Raw genomic sequence first — 26,426 nt, forward strand, 5'->3', positions numbered from 1 at the left:
CCCTTTTTCTATCATAATTATCACCATCTTTCAGGTAGGAAAAGGGAAAACCTTGATAGTCAAAGTGTGTTTTTTAATACATAGAGGGTGATAGTCCAGTTTGAAACTTGCAAAAAGTGATAGTTCAAGTGTGTGTTTGACCGTTATCTCAAGAATGGAACTAAAAGTTGTATCATTTGTAGGTTTTTGGATAAACGATACACCTGTATGTTTTTTCTCCGCTCGTAGGGGTTTAAGGTAAGGTGGCCCTCTTTCTTTTTATTACTACTTTTTATTTTAGTTATGGAGGGCCTTGGTAGAAAGACTAGCAAGGCAACACGGCTTGGCTGGATAAAATGTTTTCAAATAGATACAAGAGGCCAAGGATCACTCACATCTTCTATATATATTATGTCTCTATATCCAACACCCCAATACTAAGGAAGAAAGAGATGAGTTCAGGGAAGGCTTCTTGTGGCAAGCGAATAGAGAGAAGAATGCCTTCAACCTCGTCAAATGAGAAATTGTGACAACAAGGAAGAGGGAACGCGAAATAGGAGCAAGAAACATTAGGATAAACAACAAAAATCTCCTTATGATGTGAGACTTTGGAGGTTCTACAAAGAGGAAGAAGAAATGAAGAAGCAACTGATTGCAGAAATAATATGGGATGGAAAAATTTTGGATCACGAAGGTTCCTAACTATTCTTATGGAGTTGGAACTATGTCAGAAACTTATGGGGTGAATTCTCAGAGCACATTCACATTAAACTGAAAGATGGTATAAAAGCCCTTTTCTGGCAAAATAGGTGGATAGGGAACACATGATTCGAGGAGCAATTTTCCAGGACTTTCAGCTTTGCAACAATAGAAGTGTATCATGACTGAAATGGAGGAAATCAGCAAATTTTGGCCAGTAAATGAAGGATTCAAGGGATGCACAATGCTTTACCAGATAAGGCCAAATGGAAGGAAATAGCACTGATAAATGATGTTACTCGACTTAAAAAACATAAGGAAACTCACCTACACTATTTTTAAATCGGTAAGATTATCATTTTGTTCTCACATTAATAATGCAATAACATTTGATTTTTGAGAAAAAGAAAAACAGATATAGAACTCAAAATATCAAAAATCGATATACCTCCTCAATAGGTCTGCCTAGAAACCTCAAGCAACACTCTAATTGCCATCAACTTCTGCAATTGCATGGGATGTCAATTCTTTTGCAAGGATAAAAAAGAAATTGTATCACAGCCATAGTGCTGCCGAACAAACCAAGCGAACAACTTTTCACTTCTTGATTTCCGCATGAAGCTCTGGTAACATGTCAACGATGGAAGGATTCTCACTAATAGCCTTTACCAGTAACTCAGATGTAGTTGCGTCAAATGAGAAGCCCCTTCCAGTCATTTCCTTCATAAAAGTTACCATTTCATTTATTTTCCTGCACCTAAGATATCCTTGCACAATAACATTGTAAGTTACATTGTCTGGAAAACAACCGTTGTCTTCCATTTTTCTAAGCATATCCTTAGCTTCATCTAACAACCCTTGTAGACAAAATCCAGTTATCATCATAGTGTATGTTCTCACATTCGGAAGCAATCCCATTGAAGAAAGCTTCTCAAAAATAGCATGAGCTTTATCGAGTTCACCGTTTTTAGACAATCCATTAATGATAATATTGTAATACATAATATTAACATTTTCTCTTTCTTTCCAACTTATTAAAGAGTGACATAGCTTCTTCAACAAGTCCGTACTTAAAATAACCATCAAGCAAAGTACCATACATGTATCAGGGGTAGGCCCCGCTGATACCATCTCTACAAACAGTTGTTTTGCAACACCAATTCTTCCAATTTCAAACAGGCCTTGCAAGATAGTATTGTAGGTAACAATATTAGGCTTTAATCCCTTTTGAGAAATTTCACGAAACAACTGCATGGCCTTGGTGAGTTTCTTTTTCTTACAGTATCCATTTATTAGTATGTTATAGCTAAAAATGTCAGGCTCAATGCCCTTATCAATCAAGATATCAAAAATTCTCCTAGCTCTATCAAGTTGACCATGCAAACAATATCCATCCATTATCACATTGTAGGTGATTACATTAGGCTCGACACCCTTTTCAACCATGTGTTTCATTACTTCCTCGGCATCTTCAACTTTCCCTTCTTTGCATAGTCCATCTGTTAGTATGTTGAAGGTGTGCACATCTGGATACATATTAAGGTTCACCATCTCTGAGAACAAAGTTTTAACCTTTTCCCACTGACCGAGCTTACACAAACCATCAATCAATGAATTATATGTTAATATGTCTGGATGAATGCCTTTCTGCTTCATCTCGTTCAGAATGTTGATAGCAGCATCTAAGTTTCCATCTTTGCAAAGAGCATCTATAACAATGTTGTAGATATATATGTCGGGCTGAGTGTTACCTTGTTCCATTAACCGGAGCAAACTTAAAGTCTTCTGAGTATGACCCCTTTTGCTGAGTCCATTCATTACTGTTGCATACATGATTTCATCGGGATCACAAATCTTGTCTCTCACCAATTTTTTGAACAATTCAGCAGCATCTTTAACCTTATTTTCAGCAAAGATTCCCCTTATTAGAGTTGTAAAGGTAACATTATTAAACGGAATGCCATTCTTCAAGTAAATAGGTAACACCGAAAATCCAAAATCAGCACGATGCATCAGGCAATAACTATTAATCACACTAGTCAAGATGAACCCATCAATTGGGATACCTAATTTCTGCATTTCTCGGAAAAGAGAAACAACAGTCGAGTAATGCTTCATACTTATCATAGTCTTAAACAATTTAGAGAAATCGACAACTGAAGGAAGATGCTTCATTCTAACCATTTGATGGAATAGGCTTCAAAATTGCTACTATTTAACACAACTCTACCCTTTACTTTACTACTGCGTGAATATGAAGAAAAATAAGAATAGGAGATATGAAAGGAAGAGATAGAGAGAATACCATTGCATTTCCGCAGAGAAATTTTACTCATCGCCATTGCCAAACAAATCTTTCTTACTGAGTTGCTCTATAATTTTCAATGTGACCTAATTTTACTCACAGTTTTGTTTGGATGATTGTTTTATACGTGTATTATCTATCTATACTATATAGGTACCACAATATTTCTTAATATTTTCACAATTAAAAATTAAAACACAATTAAAATTAATTTTTCAATTTTTAATTATAGTAACTAAAAAATTACAATTCGAAAAGCAAAACAATATTTATTTTAAGCGAATTCTTTTTATATTTAGAAAATTACCACTGTTAAACTAACTCTTCTCTATTAATAACTGATTCTACATGTGATTAATGTTTAAATTTTTTTGGACTCTTATTTTTATTCTAATCAAAATATTTACTTAACTCGTGTATTTGTTAGTAGGTGGGGTAATAGGGTAAGTTTATAGGTTAGTTTATTTTAAACTTAGTTTTTGTTTTTGTTTTTTATTTTTATAAAAAGATTGAAGATAAAGTATGAAATCTTTTAGGCTATACGTTTTTGTTAATTCATAATATAGTAGTTTGGTATTTATTATTAACAATATTTCTTATTAGAATTAATAATTGAAATAAAAAAAATCTACCAATTTAAAATTTGTAAAGTTTTAATATTCAGTTTTTATTTTTTTAAAAAAAACTTTTTGTGTCTAAACTAACTACTCCAAACCCTCACTCATATTCCCCTTTCCCGTGGGATATAGATAAAGCAAAACAAAAAAGAATTTCAAAAAGTATTTTACATAAAACCAACAATTAGGGAAAGGTTATTTGAAAACTGTAATATAGTTTTTTTTCTATATATATTCATAAATTCTTTTGTTTTTGTTTACTCTTTATTTCTTTTCCTCCTTTGAATGTGGCTTTGGAACACTTGAAACAAACCATCACATCATCTTCAGTTTTTTTATTATTGGTCTTTTGTTTGATTTTGACTTTTACTTTAATTATATCAACACTCTTAATGAGATTTGTATATGTCTTATGTGTGATAATTTTTTATCGTATATTATATTTTAGATTGATGAAATTATCATGCTTTTAAATTGTCCAAATAACAAATACGTCTATTAGAGTACAAGTGTTTTTTATTTTTATATTGTCTTGGCAATTTTTACACTTAATTAAAAGATTTGAGAACATTAATGAATCTTACGTGTAAAGGAGATGTGCTAGCAATACAATTCTATTGTTTTTTTTTTTTTTTAATTGATGCAGAAGAAAATGTACATTTTTAAAAAAAGTAGAAAATTGGCACTTATGATAGTCAAGATAAGTATACTTGACCAAAAAAAAATAATGAGACGAAAACCACTTCAAGAGATGTACATTTTTTTTTTTAAAAAAGGGTAAAAATTGATTCTACTTATGATAGTCAAGATAAGTATACTTTACCAAAAAAAATGAGAAAAAAACTATTTGAAATCATATTCTAACATAATAATTACAGAGTAGAAAGAGCATGGATAAACAAACTACACTTCCTTCAAGTTTTGAAAAACAAAAGTGATAATGTATCTACAACTTATTTATAATTGATTTTTTTAATCAATTTTTTATTTATTTAGTATAGTATTTTGTTCAGTAAAATGGAGAAGAGATAGAATAAAATTAAAAAGAGGTATCAAGTGCATCGATATTCGCAAAATAAATACATTGAAATTCCAAGTGAGAATTTCAAAATAAAGAATCTTATATGACCAAGATCATTTATCAAGTAAAAAAAGAATGAATACCAACAAACCAATAAAATTATATGTTTTTCACTTTTATTTTTTTAATTATTATTTTTAAAAGGGAAAAGACATAAAATTCCCCCCGAACTTGTTCGCATAACTTACTTTAACACTTTAACTATACGGGTGTTTAAATACCCCCCTTAACATCTTTTAAGTGTTTTTTTTCAACCCTCCCATCACTTGCCCAGTTGAAGGCTGGGTGTTGTTGAGTCACACGCGTTTTTATTCGTCCACGTGTATGTTAACTAAATTTCTAATTAATTACTTAAATCTCCATAATAATTATTTTTTTTCATCACTAATTGTCTTCCCCAATATTTTTTAGAGAGTCAATAAAAATTTTTATATAAGTTTTAAATAATTAAGCTGTTAATTATTGTAATGTATAGTATTACTTATAGTATTTTTAAATATATTTAAATATTATATGTTAGGTTTTTTATCCTAATTTATATGGCATTGATAGAATTTAAAGTGTCAAATAATTGTTAATTATTGTAATAGATAATATGGAATATTTAAGTCATTTATAGTATAGTAATTAATATATAATATGTAGTATTTAAGTGTTATATTATGGAATTTGAGAAGTTATTGAAATTTTTATATGATTTTAAAAATATTTTAGATTGTTAGCTATTGTGATTTGTAGTACTTTTTTTTTTTACATAATTTTGAAAATAATATTTATTACTCTATTTGTTCTAATTTATGTGGCACAAGCAGAATTTCAAATATTAACCATTTTTTATATGTCTCTTTAATATATTAAGTTGTTAATTATTGTATTTTATAGTACATTTTGAACCTAAATTTTAAATAATATCTGTTATTTGCCATGTCCCAATTTATGTGGCATTAATTGATAGATTTGTTGGAGTCGAGAGATTTATTTTGTTAATTATTGTAATTTATAGTTTCTTTTTCATCAATTTCAAACAATATATGTTGTTAATTGATAGAATACTTTTAATGTAATTTTTTTAAAAAAATATGTGTGACTGTCCATGTCCCAATTTATGTGGCACATGTAAAGTTTTGACAATTAACCAAAATTTTAATACATTTTAAAAAAAATTAAGTCGTTAAATTTTAAGTAATTTAAATTGTTGTATTATTTATTACAATTTATAATGCTTTTAAAGTAGTTTAAATATTGTACTATTTATTCTGATTTATAACACTTTTTTTTAAAATTTATGTCATATTATGGAATTTGAGAAGTTATTGAAATTTTTATATGATTTTAAAAATATTTTAAATTGTTAGCTATTGTGATTTGTAGTACTTTTTTTTAACATAATTTTGTAAGTAATATTTATTACTATCTTTGTTCTAATTTATGTGGCAGATGTAGAATTTCAAATTTCAAATATTAACCCTTTTTTATGTCTCTTTAATATATTAAGTTGTTAATTATTGTATTTTTTAGTACATTTTGAACCTAATTTTTTAATACTATATGTTATTTGCCATAACCCAATTTATGTGGCATTAATTGATAGATTTGTTGGAGTCGAGAGATTTATTTTGTTAATTATTGTAATTTATAGTTTCTTTTTCGTCAATTTCAAACAATATATGTTGTTAATTGATAGATTTTTTGGAGTGGACTATTTTTTTATTAATTATTGTAATTTATTGTTTCTTTTTCGTCAATTTCAAACAATATATGTTTATTATATAATCCATTTTATGTGGTACCAATAGAATTTAGAAAGTCAATTAAATTTTTTATATAAGTTTTAAATAATTAAGCTGTTAATTATTGTAATGTATAGTATTACTTATATTATTTTTAAATATATTTAAATATTATAAGTTAGGTTTTTTATCCTAATTTATATGGCATTGATAGAATTTAAAGTGTCAAATAATTGTTAATTATTGTAATAGATAATATGGAGTATTTAAGTCATTTATAGTATAGTAATTAATATATAATATGTAGTATTTAAGTGGAAGGTGGTGGGGTCCATTTATATTAGTTTGATAAATATATTGGATATTAGTAGTGATTTATAGTATAGTAATTAATAATATATAACATGTAGTATTTAAGTGGAAGGTGGTGGGGTCCACTAATATATTTTATAAATATATTGGACATTTGTAATGATCTTATTGGAACAATGGTTGTAATTTCTAGAGTCTTTTATAATATAGTAATGTGTTACAGGCTTAATGTTATTATTATATAGAACTAATAAATTGAAGAAAAAAAATAGAGTGATGGAAAAAGAAGAATTCTTACCAAACAATTTCATGTCATTTGTTAAGTTTAGGCTAATGTTTCGAAAAAAATTGAAACTATCAAGTCATTGAAATAATATTCTTTAATGATATTAATATTTTACTTAATCTTTTTTTTCGAAGAATGAAAGAACACTAAAAATTTATCTATTTTAACTAATGAATGTGGAAAATTATCATGATAAACTTTGAATATATAGGTCGATATTCATATTTTAAATGATTTTATATATATCTCGAAGTTACTTGTGTTCACGTCGATATGATATATGTAGTCATTAAATTTTATAATTTTAATTAAAATATTTTAATTTTTACTGTATTTGCAATTGTTTGTTGAATGAATTGTAAATAAGATGATGAAAAGTAATGAAAAATTTGCAATTATCTTAATGTGGTTAAAAGCACGTAACCTTATATTTTTAAATTCGATTCTCTCATATATTAATATTAAAAAAATATGCAATAACAATATTTGCTCTCTTTGCTTTGTTTGAAGGTATAGTTCCTCGAATAAAAAAAATCATTTTTTTTTATTTTAACAAATTTTCATATCTTTATTTCAATATTATACTACACTATTATATTACTTCTTAGACAAATTAAAATATTTCAGACATTAAATAAAAATAGCTGAAAATTTTAATTGGCTTAGAAATCTAAGTATGTTATATTATTTATTTATACAAAGAAAAATAATGAAACTCTCTCCTTACATTCTCAATTGTTTATTTGAATAAAAAAGATAAATTAAAAAAATTATTTGAATTTATTATGAGAAAAATTTACATTATAATAAGCAAAATCATGATGTGAATTAGACTATAAGATCATATAACTAAAGTATTAAAAAGATAAAATTAAAAAACCTAAAATTTTGATAAGCATATACATCTAATTATGTGTATCTAAATATGAAATGTAATTGAAACACACGAATTTAGGAAAAAATCACGACTGTAGAGTATTTGTCATGTCATTAATCCAAAAAAAATATTCAAAATTAATACCCAAGAAAGATTGGATACATGTATACTTAATAAGATACATTGATAAAAATTAGATACATATAATTGTATCTCAATTATGTATCAGATACATTAATAATATGTCAAAAAGATGTGTAAATCTCCACTTATTGAAACTTTCCGATTACGTTCATGGCTGGTCAGGGCAACTCACCGTGGTAGTGTTTGCTTCACTTTTTAATTTGTCGATGTTGCTCATTGCTCGCTGCATTTGGATCTAATTGACCTCTGTCATATCTACCGAAAATTCAACATGAACACTCCTCCAATTGGGCCTTTCGACCTCTTAATCGCATCTGTCGTTGATATGATCTTCAGGAAGTAACAATTTGAAAACGAAAAGTTATAGATTAATTATATGAATATGCATTGATACATTTAATTTAAAGAGGGTAAGAAACAAGAAATTGATGAATAACTTGTACATAACTTCTGGTTGATTGCGGCAGAAATAATTTTAGGAGTAAAAATCTTGACTAAACGTTAATTAGCAGGGGTGGGGGAGATATTGATAGGGTTGGAGATTGGTTGCTATTAAAACATTAAATGTGGAATTTAAATATAAAGATAATTAATCAATTCTAATTTTAAGGGATGTAGGTTCTTTGATTGTATCTTTAAAATATATGACATAAAATATTAAAAGTGGTAATATATGTAATTATTTGAAAGTAGAGGTAAAATTAGTATATACGGTAATTATGTATGTATAGTTAGGTAGTTTTTTCATATTAAAATGGGTTGAAATATAAATTGAGTTGAGTCCAGATTCGCTCAAGTTTACTTTGGGCTTGACCCTCTTAATCTCAATAAATATATTGTTATTTAAGTTTTATGACCACAATTTAAATTTGAACTCAATTTTTTTTTTTTTAAAAAAAGTTACAAATGGATAGATAAATCTTAAAAATTATAAAATAGATAGTAATTCATATCATATAGGAACATACGTTATATCAATGCAAATAAAGACTCTTAAAACGAGTTGAAATCAGAGATTAAATTGGACTCGATTGAAGATTCTATTAAAATGAGTTAAGGCTTGAATGTGTTGAGATTGAACCCCATAATATTTTTCTAGATAACACATTATCTATTTTACATCAGACACAACTATCAATATTATACTATTATAAGCAAGACATTTAGGAGATTTGATATTGCTCCAAGAGCCTTTTTGTTCGGCTAGTTGCCCAGAAAGGTGCAACTTCCACAAGATCCAACAGGTTCTGACCAGTGACGAAGCCATAATTTTTATTAAGAGATAAAAATATGAAATAGTAAAATTGTGTAGAAGTCAAGTGGTGTCAATATATATATATATAAATAAATATTTTTACTTAACTACACATTGTAATATTCAGACAAAGGGAGTGTCATTTGACATCCCTCAAGTATATGTGGAATTGCCACTGGTTGTTGTTGTGACAATGGCCACAATTCAAGATGGGTTTTTTTTTGGACAAGTGAGCAGATACATTGATTCATGCTTTTGGTTTTCTTATACTAACTAGTATTAGTATCCGTGTGATTCTCGATCGGTATCAAGTACATGACAACACCATTTCACCAGAAGAACAAGTCACTAGAGAAAGTTAAACTGGTAAATAATAGGATACTCGGGGCAACTTTCTGGTCTCGTATCCGGATGACCCCTCCCGTCTATAACTTCAATATTAAGCCCTGGCAACTTACATGCTTCAAAACTTACTGAACAATTAGACATCCAAAGGGATTGCATTGTGTAGAGCTTTGCAGCATTGGACAACAGAGCCTCATCAGAGAATTTGCCCGACATAAATCGTTCAGCTACGTTATTTCAGTATACACCGAAGCTGTTTATTTATCCCTGGCACTTGTGCATAACAATGAATAAGGTAGGATTATTGTTGTTCTCTGAAAGACTTCTGCTTTGACAACTACACAAGATGCTCAGAAGGACACAACTGTCGTGACCGTGATGAACCTGTTCTGCAAACCCACACATAAACAAAATTGACATCATATAATGGAATGCCTATCTGATAAATGTTACTCCTCAATATATTGTAGGAAGTTGTTATTTATTCTCAAATACATAGAAAATGACAATACATGAAGATAACAAATAGCATTGGAAATGATATTCCTAAACTTATAATGTGTAAGCACAAGGGTAACTACTTTGATAAAGGAAGTTATTGGGTTGGTGAAAGAAGACCTAGAATTTATAGGAGACTGAAGAGAAGGCCGCCCAGTGTGGCAGGCTCTTGCAAGAAATCTGTGGGCAGGCAAAAGAACTTGTTGTCCGTCAGGCAGCTTCTCCTAACAGGGCATTCTATGCATCTTTAGCTAGCTTTCCCCCGCCGCCTACTATGACGCGTAAACGGATGCCCTACCTGATCCATTTCAAATCCAGCCGGAGGTCGCCATAAAAAGATTCCTCGTGTATCATCTGTAGCAAAACTATGAACGGGAGCTAGCAATCCGGACCATATTGAAAAGGTTCCTGAGACACAGCATGGACAAGTAACAATATTAAGAAACTCTTAAGGGTCGATAAAAGACCTGGCTGCTTTCTTTCCTGGGAAAGTTCATTCCAGCTCCCTATGAGCTCATAGTCGCTAAGAGGAAGAAAAGCTTATTCCATCATTTCCAGGGGAAACCGAACTCAAGTGAAGAGAAAAGTCTAGTTCTCTTTTCATTTGAAAAGGGAATGGATGTCTTATTGAGAGTGATTACGGAAGAACCTTTTCATAGAGGAGAGCGATAGGCCGGTTTGAAGAGCAAGCTTGAAAATAAATGGAGCTTTTCATCGTCTGTGAATTGGTTGGGCTGAAGCGAGAGAGAGCTTCTCGGTAGAGGTAGTCAAGCTAAGAGCTAGAAAGTTGCAATTCGGTTAAAAGCCAGTAGCGAACAAGGCCGAGCGCCTTCAAAGGTTGCTCTAGTCGCCTGAAGCCTTGTGGATTGATTGTGGGGGATTTAGGCGTGTCACACCAACCATCTTCCAGTTCTTAGATAATCGTTCCCGGATCTTTCTTCGTGAACATTGAACAAGAATTGTATAAAGATCTCTAGGCACGTGTTTTAGATGTGGCATATGAGACAAAAGATGTCATTTATTAAATTATTGTTCGAGATAATGGCCTCTTACATCTTATCAAAGAAGATCTCTCCCATTTACTCGAGAAGATTCCCAAGAACATGAACCTCATTGTTGTAAACACTCCCAAGAAGCCAGTTGAGAGCATGTCATTGACATCTCATAAAATAATTGTAGGTTTTGAGGAGGAGACAAATTGGATAATTAGGAAGCTCACGAGTGGACTAGCAGATCTAGAAGTTATTTCGAACTGGTATGCCGGGTTCAGGTAAAACTCCTTTGCATACAAAGTATACAATGATAAATCAGTTTCTAGTCATTTCGACATTCGCACATGGTGCACAGTCTGCCAAGAATAAGTTGAGAAGGAGTTGTTGAATAAAAAATTTAATCAACTTACTAGCTCGGATTTGAAATTGAGTGAGAATATTGATGTTGCTGATAAGCTAAGGAAACAACTTTATGGAAAGTGGTATCTTATTGTCTTAGATGACTTGTGGGGAAACCACAACATGGGATGAGTTAACAAGACCTTTTCCGGAAGTTGAGAAAGGTAGTGGAATTATGTTTACTACTTGAGAAAAGAAAGTGTCTTTGCATGGAAAACGCTATAGTGATCCTCTTAATCTTAAATTGCTAAGACAAGATAAAAGTTGGAAGTTATTATAGAAAAGGGCATTTGGAACAGAGTTGCCCTGATGAACTATTGGATGTTGGAAAATAAATAGCCAAAATTTTCATGGCCTTCCTGTGGTGGCTGATCTGGTGCTTGAAGTTCAAAATAATTTGGGTTCCTTTATTTTCAACAATGAAGTGGAATTGACGAAGGTTATAGAAATAAGTTAAGACCATTTACCACATCACCTAAAGCCATGCTTTTATGACCATTTACCACATCACCTAAGGCCATGCTTTCTTCAACAGAGCAATATTTCAATATAACAATGTAGGAATAGTTCCTTGAGGTCGGTTAAGAAATTGTTGAATTTTTGCCTATTGGTTCCCGAAATTGGATATCCTAAATGAAGTAGAATCCCTCACAGAAGGTTTTATAAGTTCAAACACAAATGACAGTGTAGCGACAAATCAGCCTTGGGATTTTCAATTCCCTTTCGGTTTAAAAAAATTGTGGTTGTGTAACTTCCATCTGACATCCGATTCACTATCATCAATACGGAGACTGCCCAACCTTGAAGAGCTGACCCTTGTTGACTCAATCATCCAGGGATAAAAATGGAAAATGGGGGAGCAAGACACCTTTGATAATCTCAAATTTTTGAATTTGAGCAAAGTGACTCTTGCCAAGTGGGAGGTTGGGGAGGAATCCTTTCCTGTGCTTGAGAAATTAGTACTGTGGGGATGTCGTAAGCTTGAGGAGATTCCGCCTAGTTCGACAATATTTATTCATTAAAAATTGTGAGACTTACAGAACCCTCAACTTGCATATTCCGATAAGAACATTAAGGAATATGCTGAAGATATTTGGGGAGGGGACGAGCTTCTAGGTCCTAGGCATGTATAATATCTGGTTATTTAAGCACCATGCGTAAAAAGTTGTAAGAGCTCTTACCTTGGGAAATATGTGAGTATAGATGAACTTAGCATCTATTCCATTTCATTTTACGCAATGGAGTTTGACTGGACACTGAGTTTGAAAAAGGAAGGAACTTCTAGTCTTAAACATGCCATGTCATATTTGTGGCTATAAAAGCATGTCATCAAAGGTAAAATGGAAAAAATTATAATTCAATTATGGAAAGGCGTTGTTCTTTTTTAAACATGCTAAAAAGAAAAGGAGTGCCACATAAAATGGAGTAGCTTCTCTTCTTTTTTCTGATTACTTTGACCAGAGTAATTTTCATTGCAGACGGCATGTAAGGAATACGAGAAACGATTATCTTTGCCAGTACATCAGCCTAAAGAGGGTAAACATAAATCCTCAGATAACTTTGTTGTGGTGAATATGTGATGGAGAGTTGTATTGATATCAATTGTTACTGCGGTACTCTTATTCAGTTTCCCCCTTCTTCTTTTTTTCATTTTGTGCGCTTTATAATAAAGAAATACAGTACTCTTGCTATGTATTCTTTCAAAATGTTGTTCTTGTATAATCTCTTTCTTTTTGGCATGGCTTAAATTGTTTGTTTATCATATGTTACTCATCAAGTCCATCATAAAGTACATTACTGCAAATGTTCTTGTGTTAAACACACTGAAAAGGGCATTCAAAAAAAGAAATGAAGCAGAAAGTAGTATCTATAATCAGTTGCTTCGCTTTCAGAACTTCAGTTTCTGGCGTGACCGTGATGAACCTGTTCTGCAAACCCAAACATAAACGAAATTGACATCATATAATGGAGTGTCTGTCTGAAATGTGCTACTTCTCAATATATTGCAGAAAGTTGTTATTTATTTTCAAATAGATAGAAAATGATAATACATTGAAGATAACAAATAGCATTGAAATGATATTCCTGAACTTATAATGTGTACACTTAAGGATAACTCACACTATTTATCATATCAATAGAACAGTAATACCTGATTTCCAAGATAAAGAATAGTGGAAAAACAATCAAAATATCAAAAGTGATGTACCTCCTCGATAAGCCTGCCTGAAAGCCCAAGCAACATTTTGATTGCAATTTTTCATCTTCCACAATTGCATTGGATTCCATTTCATTTGAGGTGATAAACCAAAACAGTATCAAAGTTATAACATAGCCGAATAAACCAAGTGAAAGCAATATTCACTTCTTGTTTTCTGCGTGAAGCTTTGGTATCATGTCAAGGATGGAAGGATTCTCACTTATATCCTTTACCAGTAACTCAGCTGTAGTTGCGTCAAATGAGAAGCCCCTTCCAGTCATTTCCTTCATAAAAGTTACCATTTCATTTATTTTCCTGCACCTAAGATATCCTTGCACGATAACATTGTAAGTGACATTGTTTGGAAAACAATTGTCCCCCTCCATTTCTCTAAGCATATCCTTAGCTTCATCTAACAACCCTTGTAGACAAAATCCAGTTATCATTGCATTGTATGTTCTCACATTCGCAAGCAATCCCATTGAGGAAAGCTTCTCAAAAATAGCGCGAGCTTTATTGAGTTCACCGTTTTTACACAATCCATTAATGATAATATTGTGAGATGTAATATCAATATTTTCTTTGTTTCTTTCCAACTTATTAAAGAGTGACATAGCTTCTCCAACAAGTCCGTACTTAAAATAACCATCAAGCAAAGTGTGATGAGTGGATAAGTTAGGTACTGGCCCAGTAGATACCATCTCAACAAACAATTGTTTTGCAACACCAATTCTTCCAACTTCAAACAGGCCTTGCAAGATAGTATTGTAGGTAACAATATTAGGCTTTGATCCCTTTTGAGAAATTTCACGAAACAACTGCATGGCCTTGGTGAGTTTCTTTTTCTTACAGTATCCATTTATTAGTATGTTATAGCTAAAAATGTCGGGCTCAATGCCCTTATCTATCAAGATATCAAAAATTCTCCTAGCTCTATCTAGTTGACCACGCAAACAATATCCATCCATTATCACATTGTAGGTGATTACATTAGGCTCAACACCCTTTTCAACCATGTGTTTCATTACTTCCTCGGCATCTTCAACTTTCCCTTCTTTGCATAGTCCATCTGTTAGTATGTTGAAGGTGCACACATCTGGATACATATTAAGGTTCACCATCTCTGAGAACAAAGTTTTAACCTTTTCCCACTGACCGAGCTTACACAAACCATCAATTATTGAATTATATGTGACTATGTTTGGAGGAATGTCTTTCTGCTCCATCTCGTTCAGAATGTTGATTGCAGCATCTAAGTTTCCATCTTTGCAAAGAGCATCTATAACAATGCTGTAGATATATATGTTGGGCTCAGTGTTACCTTGTTCCATTAACCGGAGCAAACTTAAAGTTTTCTGAGTATGACCCCTTTTGCTGAGCCCATTCATTACAGTTGCATACATGAATTCATTGGGCTCACAAATCTTGTCTCTCACCAATTTTTTGAACAATTCAACTGCATCCTTAACCTTATTTTCAGCAAAGATTCCCCTTATTAGAGTTGTAAAGGTAACATTATTAAACGGAATGCCATTCTTCAAGTAAATAGGTAACACCGAAAATCCAAGTTCAGCATGATGCATCAGGCAATAACTATTAATCACACTATTCAAGATGAAATCACTAATTGGAATGCCCAATTTCAGCATTTGTCGGAAAAGAGAAAGGACAGCTGCATAATGCTTCATACTTATCATAGTCTTAAACAATTTAGAGAAATCGACAACTGAAGGAAGAGGCTTCATTCTAACCATTTGACGGAATAGATTCACAGCATCATCTAAACACTCAAAACTGCTACTATTTAAGCCAACTCCACCCTTTACCTTTACTTCACTACTGCGTGAAAATGAAGAAAAATAAGAATAGGAGATATGAAAGGAAGAGATAGAGAGAATACCATTGCATTTCCGCAGAGACATTCTGCTCATCGCCATTGCTAAAGCAAATTTCTCTCACTGAGTTGCTCGATAATTTCAAGTGTGACCTAATTTTGTAGGAATCTCTTTTAACACTTCGCTTGGATATAGTTGTTCACAAGGAATGATATTATATTGTATTGTACCGTATTGTTTTAATGTATATTGTGTTTGAATAGATTGTATCATTTGCTTTCCTTATATAATGTAATACACCTATAATTTGTGTTAAAAAACCTACAAAAAAAATAGTGTACGTGGTAGAACTATTATGAAATTGTCGGATAAAAAATGAAATATGATGATTAAATAATAAATAAAAATAAACGTATAGTATCCTTTCCATTCATCTAATCGTCAATCTCCATCCCTTGACCCACCCCTATCAAGGGTGAGTTTATAGCCTAAATATAGGGTACCTGAACCTATGATCTCAAGTATTTTGTGGATATATTTTTTTAAATTGATATGATATACGTATGCTAAAAGAAGACTAAATAGTGTACATGATTGAATGTTGAGTTATCCGCCCAGAGGATCAGAGATCAATTCCCACTCCCCAACTCATTCCAACCCCATAATATTTTTCGAGACAACACATTATTTGTTTTATGTCAAACGCAACTGTCAATATACTATTAAAAGCAAGACGTTGATGTGTCTTGAATCTTTAAAAGATTTGTTGTTGCTCCAAGAGCCCTTTTTGTTTGGCTAGTTGCCAAAAACAGGTTGTGACTAGTGACAAAGTCATAATTTTTACTAAGAGATGTTAAAATATAAAAAGTAAAATTGTGTAGAAGTCAAGAGGAGTTGGCATATATATACATAAAAGAAATATTTTTACCAAGCTATACAATTGTAATATTCAGACGAAGGAGTGTTAATTGACATCCCTCAAGTATATGTGGCTCTATCACTGGTTGTGGTTGTAACAATGGCCATGCACAATTCTGAGCCCTGTCAACTTCTGAGCTAGCTAGCAGCTTACATGCTTCAAAACTTACTGAACAATCAGGCATCCAAAGGGATCGCACTGTCTCCAGCTTTGCAGCATTGGACAACAGAGCCTCATCGCCAAAGGGGCAGTCTCTAATCTCCAACTTGCGGAGGCTCTCACACCAGAGAGTATGTAGTGGAGGTCTAGATGGTTATCCCCCGGAAAAGCTAAAGAAAGCATCTCTAACTTCTTAGCATGGACCCTGATGTACTCAAACACACGGTCTGTAAGGAGGTCAGAAAGAGAGAGTTGCCACAATTCCTTGCAATGTTGAATAATGGCCCCAAAACCAGTATCAAGTGGTTCAAGGGTTACAGGATTTTGAGGTTTGATAATACACAAACAAAATCGGATGATATTAGAATGGTTCCTAGCAATAGTAACCAAGGCGTCATTTGTCATTTGGTGGCAGAAGTATAAAACTGACTGAAGCTTAGGGCAGCTGTAGCTCTTGCTCTGTCAAGGATACATTTGTCCTGGAGCAAATGGACCAGAAGGAAACACCCTAAGCTCTTGAAGTTCCTTATGCAATCTCCTCAAGACCGCTATCTTCAATGTAATCTAGCACCTGCAGTCACGTCCATGTCAAGCAACGTTAAGTGTAAGCTGGACAACCAGTTAGGCAGAGAGATGCATCAGAGCCACTAGGCAGAGAAGAACACAAACTTACAGGTCCTTGGCCTGAATAATATCTCGTTATTTAAACAGCATGCGTGAAAAATAGTGAGTGCTCTTACCCTGGGAAATATGTAAGTATAGACAGAACTTATTACCTATTCCATTTAATTTTATGCGGTGGAGTTTCATAGGACACCGAGTTTGACAAAAGAAAAGAACTTCTAGTCTTAAACATGCCATGTCATATTTGTGGCTATAAAAGCATGTCATCAAAGGTAAAATGGGAAATTTATAATTAAATTATTTTCAATTATGAAAAGGCGTTCTTTTTTAAACATGCTAAAAAGAAAAGGAGTGCCACATAAAATGGAGTACGCTTCTCTTTCTTTTTCCGATTAAATTGACCAGTGTAATTTTCTTCGCAGAGGGCATGTAAGGAATACGAGATACAATTCTCTTTGCCAGTACATCAGCCTTAGAGGGTCAAGATAAATCCTCAGACAATTCTGTTGTGGTGAATAAGTGATGGAGGGTTGTATTGATATCAATTGTTACTGCACTACTCTTGTTCAGTGTTCCCTTTTTTCTTCTTCATTTCGTGTCCTTTATAGTTAAAAACCAGTAGTCTTGCTAGGTATTCCAAAACTTGTTCTTTCAAAATTGTTGTTCCTGTATAATCTCTTCTTTTTTTTGGCGTGGCTTAAATTGTTACTCCTCAAGTCCATCATAAAGTACATTATTGCAAATCTTCTTGTGTATGAAGCAAATACACTAATAAGGGCATTAAAAGAAGAAACGAAGCAGAAAGTAGTACCTATCATCAGTTGCTTCGCTTTCAGAACTTCAGTTTCTGGCGTGATCGTGATGAACCTGTTCTGCAAACCCACACATAAACAAAATTGACATCATATAATGTAGTGCCTGTCTGATATGTGCTACTTCTCAATATATTGCAGAAAGTTGTTATTTATTCTCAAATAGATAGAAAATACAATACATGAAGATAACAAATAGCATTGAAGTGATATTCCTGAACTTATAATGTGTACACATAAGGATAACTCACACTATTTATCATATCAAGAGAACAGTAATACCTGATTTCCAAGATAAAGAATAGTGGAAAAACAATCAAAACATCAACAGTGATGTACCTCCTCAATAAGCCAGCCTGAAAGCCAAAGCAACATTTTGATTGCCATATTTCATCTTCCACAATTGCATTGGATTCAATTTCATTTGAGGTGATAAACAAAACTGTATCAAAGTTTAAAACATAGCCGAATAAACCAAGCGATAACAATTTTCACTTCTTCTTTTCCGTGTGGAGCTCTGGTATCATCTCAAGGATGGAAGGATTCTCACTTATTTCCTTTACCAGTAACTTAGCTGTAGTTGCGTCAAATGAGAAGCCCGTTCCAGTCATTTCATTCATAAAAGTTACCATTTCATTTATTTTCCTGCACCTAAGATACCCTTGCACAATAACATTGTAAGTGACATTGTTTGGAAGACAATTGTCCCCCTCCATTTTTCTAAGCATATCTTTAGCTTCATCTAACAACCCTTGTAGACAAAATCCAGTTATCATTGTATTGTATGTTCTCACATTCAGAAGCAATCCCATTGAAGAAAGCTTCTCAAAAATAGCATAAGCTTCATCGAGTTTACCGTTTTTACACAATCCATTAATGATAATATTGTAAGATCCAATATCAATATTTTCTTTCTTTCTTTCCAACTTATTAAAGAGTGACATAGCTTCTTCAACAAGTCCATACTTAAAATAACCATCAAGCAAAGTGTTATGAGTAGATAAGTTAGGTACCGGCCCAGTAGATACCATCTCAACAAACAATTGTTTTGCAACACCAATTCTTCCAACTTCAAAAAGACCTTGCAAGATAGTATTGTAGGTAACAATATTAGGTTTTAATCCCTTTTGAGAAATTTCACAAAACAATTGCATGGCCTTGGCAATTTTCTTTTTCTTACAGTATCCATTTATTAGTATGGTATAGCTAAAAACGGTAGGCTCAATGCCCTTATCTATCAAGATATCAAAAATTCTCCTAGCTCTATCTAGTTGACCACGCAAACAATATCCATCCATTATCACATTGTAGGTGATTACATTAGGCTCGACATCCTTTTCAACCATTTGTTTCATTACTTCCTCAGCATCTTCAACTTTCCCGTCTTTGCATAGTCCATCTATTAGTATATTGAAAGTTCGCACATCTCGATAAATATTAAGGTTCACCATCTCATAGAACAAAGTCTTTACTTTTCCCCACTGACCAAACTTACACAAACTATCAATTATTGAATTATATGTGACTACATCGGGACAAATGTCTTTCTGCTTCATCTCATTCAGAAGGATGATAGCATCATCTAAGTTTCCATCTTTGCAAAGGGAATCTATAACAATGTTGTAGTTAATTATTTTGGGTTTAGTGTTCCCTTGTTCCATTAACCGGAGCAAACTTAAAGTTTTCTGAGTATGACCCCTTTTACTGAGTCCATTCATGACTGTTGCATACATGACTTCATCAGGCTCACAAATCTTCTCTCTCACCAATTTTTTGAACAATTCAACTGCATCTTTAACCTTATTTTCAGCAAATAGTCCCCTTATTAGGGTGGTAAAGGTGACAACATCAAATGAAACGCCATTCTTCAAGTAAATGGTTAACACCAAAAATCCACAATCAGCACAATGCATCATGCAATAACTGTTAATCACACTGGTCAAAATGACTCCATCAATTTGGATACCCAATTTCTGCATTTCTCGAAAAAGAGAAAGGACAGCAGAGTAATGCTTCATACTTATCATATTCTTAAATAATTTAGAGAAATCGACAACTGAAGGAAGAGGCTTCATTGTAACCATTTGATGGAAGAGAGTAACAGCATCATCTAAACACTTGAGTTTCTCAAAATTTAACACAACTCTACCCTTTACTTTACTACGGCGTGAAGAAGAAGAATAAGAATGTGAAATATGAAAGGAAGAGATAGAGAGAATACCATTACATTTCCGCAGAAAAATTCTCCTCATCTCCATTGCCATCTTCAATTTTCGGTGCTTTGTTCTTCTGTGTGACCTAATTTTGCCTGCACATACTTTATATTAAAATTATTATTAACAAAGTAGTTAGCAACGCTCTCTTCTCCACACAAATTAGTATTAACCTTCTACTTCCCCCGTTTTAAAAATAATGGTCTCATTTCCTTTTTAATCTGTTTCAAAAAGAATGATCTATTTCCTTTTTTGATAACATTTTAATTTCAACATGTTTATAGTCACAAGATTGAAGGGCAATTTAGTACATTTGTCATAATTTTAATTTAGGATTACAAGATTCAAAAGTCTTCTTTATTTTCTAAAACTCCATATCAAATCAAATCAGATCACCCTTTTTAAAATGGAGGGAGTATTTAATTATGACAAAGACAAGACAATAAATGTTGTTTCCTCAATTTATCGGATGAATCTTCTAGAATTTGAACAATTATGTCTAAAACAAAAGTGGTTCATATAGAAATTTATGGTTATACCCGATAGTTCATGGGTATGATTATATGAGGATATTTTCTTATCGATTAAACAAAAAATTGAATTGTTAAGAATCAAAAAATTGATAATAAATATCGTATTGATTTGGTTATTGGTTTAAGGTTTCGACATTAAAAGCCAAAGATTTCTTTGCTTAATTTTAATTCTTTTTTTTGGAAAATTCGCTATAATAATGAACTTTTTTTTGCATATACGCACAAATCGATCAATCATACCATAATTTATTAAATCAGACCAAATCGATTTACTAATGGGATGCCCTAATATGATACAAAAATGTGTTTTAGCTAATGATCCAATCAAAGAAATAATTGGAACAAGGATATCGATCTTAATTGGATTATTGATTAAAAATGAATTTTCTAATATTGACTTCGTGCCATTGAATGATTTAGTGGCACACTTGAAAGATAGTCCATAAACTGAACCATTAATTAGGGGTAGACATAATACCAAAAATTGAACTGAACTAATTCAATTTTTTGATGTCGATTTTTCGTTTCAGCGTCGGTTCTTTTCCTTGGATAATTTGATTCTTCGATCCGGTGTTCGATGCAAGGATTGTGATTCCACGGTGCACCGAATAATCGAAGTTTCATTAAATAAAATCAAAATAATATTTTATTTTTAAAATTATATTAATTATATATTTTGAGTTTTGATCCAACACAATTTAATTTGGGCAATTTGCATAAATAATATATTATATAACTTTATTTACGAATTATAACATATCTTTTACTCTTACACAGATCAGCCTTACTTTCTTACCACAAATAACATGGTCACTATCACTGCTTTTTTATTCAATTTTAATACAACTTTAATATAGATTTTACAGAGTTTCACCTCTTCTTTTTCAGTAAATCACTACCACCATTAGATCACCGACTGTTTACATTTAATACAGTTTTGATATAACCTTAATACAACTTTTTAGAACTTCACCTAATATATAACAATAATATTTTTAATACAAATATATTATAAGTATTATATGTGAATTTCAAACGTTTCGGTACTATTTAAATTAGTTTACATTGTTAGAAATGTATTATATTTGTTCTGGAATAATAACTATCGAATTTATAATATATATAATATTGAAATCGAATTGTATTATAACTATCATTTATAATTATACAATTTTAGTACTACTTTAATAATTTCAGAGCTTCATCTCTCTTTTTTTCGTTATCACCACCATCGGACCACCGATTATTTATATTTAATACAATTTTGATACAACTTTATACAATTTTTCAGAACTTTACCTAATATACAATTTAAATACAACTTTAATATATATTTATATCAAATGGTTATTAAAGCTAAAATTATATCATATATGGTAATAAAAATAAAATAACTCTTAAAAGCATAATTAATCAAATAACATATATATTATTTATGTAAAAATTTCATTTAATTTTAACCCAACTCATTTCAATTTTTAAATTTTGGCCCCTAATTCCTAACTCAAACAAAATAAAACTCACAACCCTATTTTTGACTCCTCTCTAGCTTCTTTTGCCTTCTCTGAGGCTTAAGTCATCGCTTCCAATCCGATAAAGGGCGTTTTCATTTTCCACAAAAGTCCGTCCCAATAATTGTTCTGAGTCACAAGCATCGGCGGAGTCAGAATTTCAATAAGGGGGTTCAAAATCTAAAAAAGTAAACACACAAACTAATCGAAGGAGGTCAAAATCTATTATATATACCTAAAAAATAATTTTAACCATGTATAAATAGTATATTTTTCGCCAAAAGAGGTTCGGACAAACTCCAAACAATAAGCTGGCTCCACCCCTGGTCACGAGGTCTCCTGACTCACTCTCAGTGACTCAATCGCGACAGGCCGATTAGCACCTGGTAATTGTTCGCTAGTATAGTGATTAGCACTTTCTAAGCTTCATATATAAAATTATAATCATTTAAATAGATATAACATTTATTTTAACATCAATTATTATTTTTAAATAATTCTACTCTTCTTATATATAATTTTATTAATTGACACGTGACATACATATAAAACACGTATGCTAAGCTAGTTTTTTATGTACGTGCCAACTAAATGGAAATGAGGAAAATAATTAACACTGCATAATCGTAGTTTAGGAGATAATTTAATACTCACATAATTTAATAGTATGTATTACACCTTATCTTAGTAGGTCCAATCATGCCACCACATTTGAAGAGGAGTCGTAAAATAACGATAAAATTATGATAAGGCAATGAGAAAATTATCTTCATATAATAATGAGAAAAGATATAAAGTAACATTTGAAGTTATTTCAAATTTTCAAAAAGACGCATTAACTATGTAGGCGTCCAATTACCCCTCTAAACAATTTTAAAGTGATACTATTACATCATTTTTTCGGTCAATCTCAGATTTTAAAAAGTAAATGTTATCACACACTAATCATTATGTGACACGTGTTAATTTAATTTAAAATATATATTTTTTCATTTTAAATTTTTTGTTTACCTTTTTTTTGTCTCTTACTTTTACTTATTTTATTTTAATTTCATCTTACATTTCAATTCACCTTCCATCCCACCCCACCCTCCCCCCACTTTCAAGTTGACCTCCTTCCTCCATTTCTTTCTTCTTCTCGCTCTTTCATCTCTCCCCACCCTCGTCAAGCTGTGTCTCTTCCCATTCTTTTTTTTCTCTTCTTCTTCCGTCAAATTCCATTCTTTTAGTGATTTTTTTCTTAAAATATTACATTATTTTCTATACTTTGTTGAGTTAGTGATAACAAAACTAATTATTTTTCTAAAAAAATTTAAAATTTTGAAAGTATCATCAATTAATTTATCTTCTTTTCATATAACTTCAAAATTAAAAAAATAAAATTGAAAGAATAAATGAATTCCCAAAAATTAAAAGAGCTTGATGAAATCCGGATAATAAAGTTAAATGATACATCCTAATCATCTTGAAAAATCTAATGGGTTCATCAAATTGTTCGAATTTTTTAAAAAAAATAGATAAAGGTTTAAAATTAAAGAGACTTATACCAATATTGACATTGAAAGTGAAGAGTTTTAATGGAGATGACAATGAATTTTTGAACAAGAAAGAAGCAAAAAAGAGAAAAAAATAACAAAGATAAAAAGTTAAAATAATAAGAAAAACAAGAAATTATATTTTATAACAAAATACCTATAAAATAAAGTTATATTTATTATTTTAGGTTGCTCACGCTCTTTAAAGAGTGTGCATACACTCTCTATGTCAAGTAGACGAAAAATGATATAATAATATCAGTTCAAAATTATTTAGGAGATAATAAGGCATCCGCATAGTTAAGGTATCTTTTTGAAAATTCGAAATAACTTTAGGTGTCATTTTATATCTTTTTTCTATAATAAATGGATCTAAAGTTTGAATCGTGAATTAGTTATTAATATTTATATTAGTGTAGATATTCTACATCAGACAAAATTATGAAATGTGATCCTTCACTGAATTTTGAGTGAACAAAGAATGCTTATTCATACATTGAACCACTCTTTTATATGTCACCATATAAAGAAATCATCATACAAGCAAATCTCTTCGGGGATGATTTTTATATTATATGTTAATATTACCATATTATAATTATTTATTTATCTTTAACAAGTTAACAACAATAACTAGCTTTATATTAGTAGGATCTTTGTATTTTATAATAACCTTATCAAATATTAATTATTTTAGTTTACTGTATTCTCACTTTTATTGCTAGTCATTTATTTTCATAATAAATAAAATAATAAATGCTTTATTGTTATAAAACCATATATAGAAATAGTATAGGTTAACATTTTGATCAAATATTTTAACTTTTTATATATTACAATATTTTTTGTCAATTGGTAATTAAAATAATTTACATTGAAAGATCCGCGCATATTTGAATTTCATTAGACAAAAATTATTGATGCATTATCCTTCTTTAATTTTGAATTATTGAAACATAAATACTTTTTAAGATTTTAAATTTTAATAATTTTGTTGTTTTTACAACATTAGAAAATTAGGTTTTCCCTTTTGCATCTTTTTTTTTTGTTTGTAACATCCAAATAAACGTATATCAATCAGTCTCTATGTAAGTTTAAAAAAATCTTGATACGAACGAGGCATTTATATTGTGGTGTGATGGTACAATTGGCCGGCCATATGTCAACATCACATCTCTCATTCGGCAAGGCCTAATAATTATATGCTCCAAATATTATCATTTTTGTGTATATATATACATATAACTTTGCGTACATTAAAGGAAAACATACAATAATCAAAACATACTCAAAACTACTATATTTTTCACTCAACAAACATGTTTGGAACAATTTCTGAAGAGATTGAAGTTCATGTGCCAGCAAATGAAGCTTGGAAAATCTATGGCACTATTCAACTAGCACATATTGTTGTTAAAGAGCTTCCGAATATCATTCATAAGGTCGATATACTCGAAGGTGATGGTGGTGTTGGATCAGTCCTCAAAGTAACATTTCCACCAGGAACACCACTTTTGACATCTCACAAAGAGAAATTTGTTGTTATTGATAATGATAAGAGGGTGAAAATAGCTCAAGTGGTGGAAGGTGGACTTCTTGATCTTGGATTTACACTTTATAAGGTTAAGTTTGAAGTCATAGAGAAAGGTAAAGAAATATGTATCACAAAATCAACAATTGAGTATGAAGTCAAGGAAGAAGCAATAGCTAATGCCTCATTTGTTAGTATCCAACCCTTTGTGGCCATAATGAATTTGGTTGCAAAGTATCTAACTCAAGGCAAAGATGGTCAAGCTTCCGCCTAATTGAGAGGTGGAACCAGGATTCAGAATAATATTATGAACATGAATATGATCTTATTATACGTATGTATACTTAGTTCGAGCAAAAATCATATATACCCACAAAACTCGTCCTTGATCTGACTCTAAGTCTAAGCTTTATGAAGAGTTGGTCAGTGGTTCAAGCTTTGTTTGTATTTCAATGAAATGGAATTGGGCAATAAACATATTAGGTGAATTTTGTTTATTATTGATGCTACTATGATTTCTAGTATTTTGACAAGTTTGTGTTTCTTTCTATTCAGGGGATTGGTCAAGTACAATGTATTATGCAACACAATTGGTTTCATATTTAATTTATGTGTGTAGATTGTGTTAATCTATAGGAAGAACATACTCAAATGGTTAAATCATAAGATTCGATTATCAGATGGTTAAATAGGGAAAAAGGTGAGTACAATAGCTTATGAACGATCAATACGCAATAATTTTAAATCTCACAAGGATTTAAATTTCACTCTACTAAATAGTCGATATCGAAATGGTGTAGATGAGAAAGATGTTTGTGCACTCTTATCTTTCTTCTCATCTTCTATTTACTGAACTCAAATACCATGGAGGATTTGCCTTGAGTGAAATCCAATTCAATAACAATGGGAAATCCATTTTTAAAACCATCCAATTTATTAAAGTCCACTGATCTGACAAATCTCAATCCACACTGAATAGACCTAATATGAGGAAGTAAAGCGCCTATGGTACCAAAATGATCTCTATTCATAGGA

At 31.3% G+C, this 26,426-nt stretch overlaps 4 protein-coding genes and 1 pseudogene across 15 annotated transcripts in view; 2 read left to right on the top strand and 3 right to left on the bottom strand.

Annotated features, from left to right (window-relative positions):
- Positions 1-26,426, top strand: part of LOC125813008 (cytochrome b5) — a 98,383-nt gene that overhangs the window by 32,729 nt on the left and 39,228 nt on the right. Inside the window, exon 1 of one of the 3 annotated variants that reach the window (XM_049492499.1) lies at positions 3,459-3,471. The exons of 1 other annotated variant lie outside the window; for it this stretch is intronic. The gene's annotated coding sequence lies outside the window, so the exon portion shown is untranslated. Of the gene's footprint in view, positions 1-3,458; positions 3,472-3,845; positions 3,857-26,426 lie in introns of those variants that run through there. One more of the 3 variants, XM_049492500.1, reaches the window with a different exon arrangement.
- On the bottom strand, positions 1,276-13,808 carry LOC125812849 (pentatricopeptide repeat-containing protein At3g22470, mitochondrial-like; annotated as a pseudogene).
- LOC125812988 (putative pentatricopeptide repeat-containing protein At1g12700, mitochondrial) lies at positions 9,926-20,336 on the bottom strand. 10 transcript variants are annotated; one of them, XM_049492474.1, is made up of 3 exons: positions 18,408-20,336; positions 18,068-18,123; positions 9,926-10,019 (listed from the first exon to the last, which is right to left on the bottom strand). In XM_049492474.1, exon 1 carries the CDS (start codon positions 20,330-20,332, stop codon positions 18,560-18,562), a length of 1,773 nt encoding a protein of 590 aa, XP_049348431.1. In that variant the 5' UTR covers positions 20,333-20,336; the 3' UTR covers positions 9,926-10,019; positions 18,068-18,123; positions 18,408-18,559. The 10 variants fall into 10 exon arrangements, with proteins under 10 accessions (XP_049348431.1, XP_049348433.1, XP_049348432.1 ...); XM_049492476.1 differs by having other exon boundaries at positions 18,068-18,128; XM_049492475.1 differs by having other exon boundaries at positions 9,992-10,014.
- LOC125812850 (putative pentatricopeptide repeat-containing protein At1g12700, mitochondrial) lies at positions 13,881-17,037 on the bottom strand. Its single transcript, XM_049492308.1, has 2 exons — positions 16,701-17,037; positions 13,881-15,658 (listed from the first exon to the last, which is right to left on the bottom strand). Exons 1-2 carry the CDS (start codon positions 17,035-17,037, stop codon positions 13,881-13,883), a joined length of 2,115 nt encoding a protein of 704 aa, XP_049348265.1.
- LOC125812851 (norbelladine synthase-like) lies at positions 25,180-25,665 on the top strand. The gene has a single exon (XM_049492309.1). It carries the CDS (start codon positions 25,180-25,182, stop codon positions 25,663-25,665), a length of 486 nt encoding a protein of 161 aa, XP_049348266.1.

Source organism: Solanum verrucosum, unplaced genomic scaffold (genome assembly GCF_900185275.1).
Source record: "Solanum verrucosum unplaced genomic scaffold, falcon-dt-bn FXZP01000144.1, whole genome shotgun sequence".
Classification (NCBI taxonomy): Eukaryota; Viridiplantae; Streptophyta; class Magnoliopsida; order Solanales; family Solanaceae; genus Solanum; species Solanum verrucosum.